The 7230-nt window shown below is 34.8% G+C and overlaps 1 protein-coding gene across 1 annotated transcript; it reads left to right on the forward strand.

Annotated features, from left to right (window-relative positions):
* Positions 1-2790: 2790 nt before the first annotated feature.
* On the forward strand, positions 2791-6643 carry LOC113729547 (uncharacterized). Its single transcript, XM_072080542.1, has 8 exons — positions 2791-2907; positions 3051-3140; positions 3475-3880; positions 4379-4436; positions 4545-4588; positions 4677-4757; positions 4864-5157; positions 5684-6643. Exons 3-7 carry the CDS (start codon positions 3785-3787, stop codon positions 5071-5073), a joined length of 489 nt encoding a protein of 162 aa, XP_071936643.1. The 5' UTR covers positions 2791-2907; positions 3051-3140; positions 3475-3784; the 3' UTR covers positions 5074-5157; positions 5684-6643.
* The last annotated feature ends 587 nt before the right edge of the window (positions 6644-7230 follow it).

Raw genomic sequence — 7230 nt, forward strand, 5'->3', positions numbered from 1 at the left:
TTGTTTTGTAAAAGACTCTGATCACTTTTTCCTTTTCTTTTTTCTTTCCTTTATTTATTTATTTATTTGTTTTCCTTCCGTTACGGGGCATGCAATGAAAGTGATTGGATACTTGAAACTTTTTTCCCCTTTTTTTTCTTTTTCCTTTACTAGATTCGTACAGGGTGTGGACAGGCAGAACTAGAAGTGAAATGACTGAATTAGGCCTCAAAGAATCCGATATTCTTGTAGCGCATAGGGTGTAAAAAGAGAATTCACAGAGAGTTGTACAGATGGCATAAGCGTGAGGTGGCATTGTTTAGGCAGATGTAGTGGAAAGAAAAAGGTTTGTTTCACTTCGCGTCCATCAACTGCAATCCAATTTTCTCTTTTTTCTCAGAATTTAAACTTTCAAATGAGCATTGGGTCTTGGTTAAATGGTCAAGAAGAACCCTTCAAAACTTTTTCTCTCTCTTGGGATCGGTCGATATCAAATCCTATCTAATGCATCTCTATAAGAAACATTAGTGTGCTTCTCCATTTGTTTGGTTCACCTCTGTACAAGTGTCTTTAAACTCCCTGACTCCCCATAGAGTAAAAGTAGATTAGATAGTTGTCAGTAAAAACAAATTTTAAACATTAAAATATTATAATTTAGTTATTAAAATATAAAATTTATTTTACTTAAATAAAATTATTGACAAATCTAAGGCACGTCGTATACTTAAATCAAATATAATTTAGGGAATATAGTTTGACGAAAGTGAAGTTCTATTTAATAATTCAATTCAATACTTAAAAAGTATTTAAATTTAATGGTTCAGATTTTAACATATTCAAATATGTTCGAAAACCAAAAATAAAACATATGAATTAATTAAGTGCTACTGATTCTCCTAAACAAAGCAAAACTTGCTCTAAAAATAAGTGATAAGTTATTCACTTATCACTTAATGTGAAATACACTCAAATGTATTTGATTTAATACTCAACAATTTAATAATTTAATGGACTTAGATTTCATATTGAGTGAAGAGTGAAATCTGAAATCTAAATAATTTAATGGATTTAAATTTCAGATTTCACACTTCACTCAATATGAAATTTAAATCCATTAAATTATTAAATTGGTCAATATGAAATTTAAATCCATTAAATTATTAAATTGTTAAGTATTAAATCAAATACATTTGAGTGTATTTCACATTCAATGATAAATGAATAACTGATCCCTTATTTTTGCGAGCAAATTTTGTCCAGAAAATTCAGTACCATTTAATTAATTTAGACATTCAATTTTTGGTTATCAAATACGTCTGAATATATTAAAATCTAAATCTATTAAACTTAAATGCTGAATTAGGTTATCAAACAAGGCCTTAATATTTAACTATTCAGTAATTTAATGATTTCACACCTCAGATTTTAGATTTTAATTTTTAAATTTTAATTTTATCAAACGCACCATGAGACATGTTATACTTGAATTGGACAAAATTTATACCGCAGGGAATAAAGTTGGATAAATTTTATATTTTAGATATTAAAATAAGACGAATTTTTTATTTTAGCAATTAAGATGTCTCATTTTAAAATTTAGAAACCAAAGTAAAAATTGGGATATAGTTACAAGGTGCAACTTGAAAATTAACTCTAAGAAAAATGAAATATAAAAGGAGAGATGATCTAAGCCATCTCTCTTTTTTTTTTTACAGAGACGATAAATCTATTCTATCCTACACTAGAAAAAGGGGGTGGAGCTGAAGAGGTCTAAGGGTAACCCGGAGGAGACTGAACCACCATCGGACTAGACGAGTGCACTACACACCCGCCTAAATTTTTTAAATAAAACCACTTAATGTGGCAATTGGTGGGAGACAAGGGTTGGGAGGCAAGGTTTGACAAGGGTTCAAACCTTGCCTCCCACCCCCCCCCCAAGTTTTAATACTTTGGTGGTGGCCACCAAGTCAAAGACATATTGGGGATTGCATGTTGCTGGTACGGAGGGGGATCTCTATTTGATTAGCGGGCCCACCATCATAAACAAACATTTCATTTTCATTAGGTCATATGCACTCTCCGTAATTTGTCTTTTCTTTTAGTTTTTTATTTGTAATAAGAATTTCAATTGATTGTGTAAGTTTATTATAGTATCTAATTGAAATAAAAATGTGATAAGTAGTTTGGCCGTGTCGTCTCCCGCTAGAATTTGCATTACATTGTGGAGAATTCTAATTTCTATTACTATGTATCATCTTAAATGGGAGTGGTCCCAAAATTACAATGAATTGTTAAGTAATTATACTTATTTGATGTGGTAATGCTTTGTGTCTAATTAACACATATGTACTAAATGTGTAGAGGTGTGCCAAGAGAGTTACTTTTTTGTGATGTGGCAAAATATTATTGGACAGTTTGTGGTCGTCCTTGTACGTGAGGATTGCCCCTGTTTGCGCAAAAAAAAATTCCGCATAGAAATGTTATTACTGTATTTTTCAAATGAATGCTGCATGCCTTCACTTTCCTTGCATCCAATTGGACCCCTTTAGCAGCATTTCTGTTTCGGCTTTTCCCATATGTGTTGGGACTTGATTGTCATTATTGTAATAACTGAGCTCAGTTGACTATAAGGACAGTTGTATTACAATTTTGCCCTTCCATTATATTTTTCTTACCGGCCATAACAATTCATTTTGTTCTTACCGTTTTCTTCTTGTTCTTCATGCTCATGTCAGGAGGTCAATTTCTATTTACCTTTGGGTTGTATTTGTAAAAAACCATAACTCTATCACTGTTGATGGCAATTGGAAGAAGGACTGTAGCAGTTTCTTTGCTCTGTCCAACCCACCACTGTTTCTTTGCTCTGTCCAACCCGCCGCTGCAGGTAGAGCTATGCATTGTTGTCGGCATTTTCTGCTTGTGCTAATGGTTAGTGATGTGTTTAATTTTTGCATTCCTTTTTTGTATCATTGTTTATAGTACAACGTCCTATCTTCTCTGTTACATGATTATCTTTGGGAGTTGCTTTGTTCGGTTCTCATTTTCTCTTTTATTGCTCTGTTTCTTCGAAGCTGCTTCTTCGTTTTGCTCTCCTTCATAAAGATTGGTCAGGTGAGCCAGCTGCCAACCGACGTTTTATCCATCAAAATAGAGAGAACAAGGTGAACATTTTTATGGCCTTTGTATTTCTTTCTTGTGCAATTTTGCAGATTTGATTAGAACCTGAGGCGCATTTTCTCCAAAAGGTGCATTTTTTCTCTCACCTTTTGTTTTCCCTTTTCCTTTTCTCAATCAATCAATCTTACTCTGCTCTTTTGCCCCTCTTCGCTATTTTTTTAACACAAGTCAATAGTCTTCTCTCCATCTCTCTCTGTTTTTTGTTTTTTGTTTGTCTCTCAAGTCCACTGCATTCTCCATTTTAATTTTGTGTATGTTGTTTTTGCCCCTTGATTAAATTTTCTTTTATTCTCTATTAAATTTTATTTGCTGTTCTAGACTTCCAGTTGATCTCATCTCAAGCGGACTCTCAGGCAGACAGACACCCAAAAAGACTCCAACTTTCACTAATGGCGACTATCCAAATGATTGGCAAGTAACCCTTTTCTGTATTTGTCTTGAATAAGGCACCAAGTCATTTAAATCATGTTTAATGATATAGTATTTGTGGGGTTTTAACTTGAACAGATATAGCAGTCAATCTCACTGGTATGTCAAATCTTAAATCTTTCTAAAACATTTTCCGTGAAAGATAGTTTTTTCAGTAAACCTACTTTTAATGCATAAATGAATCTCAATTATAGATGGTATGTCCAAAGGAATATACAACAGCAAGAAATACCATGTGGCAGATATTGTTGCAGTACTCAGCAGGGCTTGGAGCGCCGGTGTTGATCGAATTATTGTAAGTATATATCCCTGAACAAAACTTTGATCTTTTTCATACGGATATGTCTCGTGCGACTATTTTTCTGGTTGGTATTACTATTAGCTTGTTGCAAAGGATAAGTTTGCAGCCTATTAGTAGGGTTTCTTTTTTTTCTTTTTTTTCAAGGGTTGGGAAAGGAGTATCAGCGGTCCCACAAAATGAAACTCTACTTGTAGTTAGATAGATGGTATTATTAACTCAGGCTGTTTGATAGTTTGGCTTGCTCAATAAATTGAGAGAATATGAACTTTGGGTCTTTTGAAGTTCCACTTTTGGAGAAGTTCAACCTCTTGTTTTAATATCATAGAGGATGGATGAGCTTGTAAAATTTGCTGATTTGTAATTCATTCCGTTTTATTGGAGTAACAGAACTGAGAGGTTTATTTCTTGTTGGTAAGGTTGGTTATTTGCCTTCTGTAATCGGGATTAATCATGCTAAATGATTCTTTAGTTGTCTTGCGTTTTCTGTCCTAGGTTACTGGTGGATTTCTAGAGGAATCAAAAGAAGCTCTTGCTATTGCTGAAACTGATGGTTAGCCAGACACGTTTTCCTTCGTTAGATTTTTCATCTTTCTCTGCCATTTGTCTCTCGCTTGGCACCTTATACCCTATATTCTTGGCAATCCATTTTCCCTTGCAGCAAGACTTTTTTGCATGGTTGATGTGCACCCAACAAGATGCAAAGTGATTGTTGATACTCTTCTGAATGCCATCCTTAAGTTATTGAATGTGTGAGAATAAGGATGAATGGATACATTTGTGATCGATTAAGGAATTTGATGAGAGTGGGGATCCCGAAAAGCATTTTCAGTCTCTTCTCTCATTGACTAAAGAGGGGGTTGAGAAAGGAAAGGTAAACTAAAGTGCTACATTTAGAAGAACATAGAAAAGATTACTTTAGATACATGTATCTTCCTCAATTTTCTTAATGCGACAATTTAATTTTTGTAAGGTGGCAGCAATTGGTGAATGTGGACTGGACTATGACAGGCTTCATTGCTAAAAGAATCCAATGCCAGATGATTTGGGGAAGCGTAGGGGAATCCAATGCCATAAACATTGCTAAAAGAATTGACTTTGATGAGAAGATAATTAACTGTGCCCAAGCATGGATAAACAAGTTGACCTCACAGAAGGTACAGATGCAGAAAGATTTGCTCCACCAGTGACTAATGGAAGAAAGAAGTAGATTAGAAATTCAAGCAAATAAAGCTGCATCTCTTCACTCGGATATTATGAGCATTTATTATGAGGTATGCATAAGTTGCATGATTGTAAATATTTAATCTTTGAGGAAAGAGATACTTGTTATGAGACAATATGCAATGAAAATGTTTTTCTCCTATTTTATTGCAGTCCCTGATTACCATATCTAGCCTGCTTCCTTCATTTATGTTTATCGTCACATAAGTTGCACAGAAAGCTGAAGCACTTGCATACAGCACTAGTGTAACGTGTTTGCTTGTATTGGTGGGCAAGGAATGGCTTTTCTCTCTTCTTGGCAACTTCTGTTTCCCATGATATCTATCATTTTTTATTCTAATTTCTTAACCTATACATGTATCCATTTATAAAAGTGTGTTTTATTTATACACTACATGCTATTACATATAGGTGAGTACATCATATAATGTACAAGAGTATTTTTCCCCTTCTGTTTCACTTCAACTTTTAAAAGGGGTGGAAAGTGGTAAATACTCTTCATTGTTACCTCACAGTTTGCACCCTCTTTTGCTTCATAAGTTTCTGTTTACTCCATTTTTCCTTCCTAAATTGAAGAAAATAAATGCGGCAGATGACTTTGAAGGGCGTGAGACAGCTCTTGAGACCAAGGAGAGCCAACAGATCCAACAGGAATTGAAGGCTGTGAAGAAGGAAATTTAAGATATAGTGCATGAATTTGAGAACCAACTTAAAAATGCTGATGCAGATAAATACAATCTACTGCTGAAGAAAGCAGAGTCTGCAATTGCATCCCTTGTTGAAGCTCATCAGCCTACTGATGGTCTTTCTATTGGGAATACGGACAGTAGGTTGCATGTACCACAGCCTGGTGAGCAAATGTATGTCAAGGGACTTGGGAAAAAGTTGGCTACTGTAATTGAAGCACCTGGAGATGATGACATGGGCCTTCTCCAACATGGAAAAGTCTGAGTACATGTGAATAAACACAGTGTAGGAGCTCTTGCAAATACTGTTATTAGTGGTGGAATAGCTTCTAATCAAGTATGAGGAGTAATATCAAAATTTTTAATTATTGGCGATTATTCCAAAGTTCTTAATATATTGTCCCTACGCATGATGCTACGAATTGTTCAGCACTTTTTAATAATGCTACTCTATTAAATGATTATCCTTTTTTTTTTGGTCAGTCAACTTTTGGGAACACACATTATTCATCAACTTCTCAATTTGGACATATCATGGATAGTTGTTCTGAAATTGGATAGTAATTGCGAGAGGAAACTAGTACTGCATGTGGACATTAGCTCTCGGCATCAGTTAAACAGAGGACAATGGGCATTTTTTCTGCACAATTGCCTAAATGTTTTTCGTATATTTCATAGCACAATGCTCTCTATTTGGGAAGCAATGTGATATATAGGTATCAACAGACAACCTGCTACTGCTTTGTGGAAAGGCTTCTACATTGCATAGATCAGCTGATGCTTTTAACCATTGACTGGAACATATATTGCCCTGTAATGTTTGTTTACCTCCAAAGCCAACAGTTAAACATCCTTGCGTTTTTCACCTAATTATGATTAGCTTGCTTTATGTCAATTAATCGTTCTATATTGGAAAGTTAAGACACTAAATGTGTTTCTTATGGAACCCGAGGGACTGAATTGGTGCAAAATCCAACTATTAGGTAGTAAAAGTTATTAGACATTTAAAGAATTGTCTTTTGGTTTGAGGATTTTCATTCTGAATATAACTTTCATTTATATCATCTTCCATCAGGTGTAATTGATTGATCTGCATTGTACTTATTAGTTGAATATTGTGAATCTCTATACTACATCTATTTTGAGATTAAAATGATCAACTACTTGTTGGAGCATACACTACTAAATCTGATGGCAGCGGGTGTACCTGTTAACATTGTAGGGAGTTATGAGAACTCTCAGGAGCCTTAGAAGCTTCTCCAGAACGAGCAATAGTGAGGAGGTTTCCTATGGACCTGTGTTTCAAACATCCAACAATACAGTTTCTTATTAGCTTACTCAGCAACACTGGGCATGTCAGTCTTTGAAATTTACACAGCGCGTAGGCGCGGTGAGCACCTCCTAGTGATCTATAAACATTGCGTTCAAGGTTAGTCA

The sequence above is a fragment of the Coffea arabica genome, chromosome 2e (genome assembly GCF_036785885.1).
Source record: "Coffea arabica cultivar ET-39 chromosome 2e, Coffea Arabica ET-39 HiFi, whole genome shotgun sequence".
NCBI classification, from domain to species: Eukaryota; Viridiplantae; Streptophyta; class Magnoliopsida; order Gentianales; family Rubiaceae; genus Coffea; species Coffea arabica.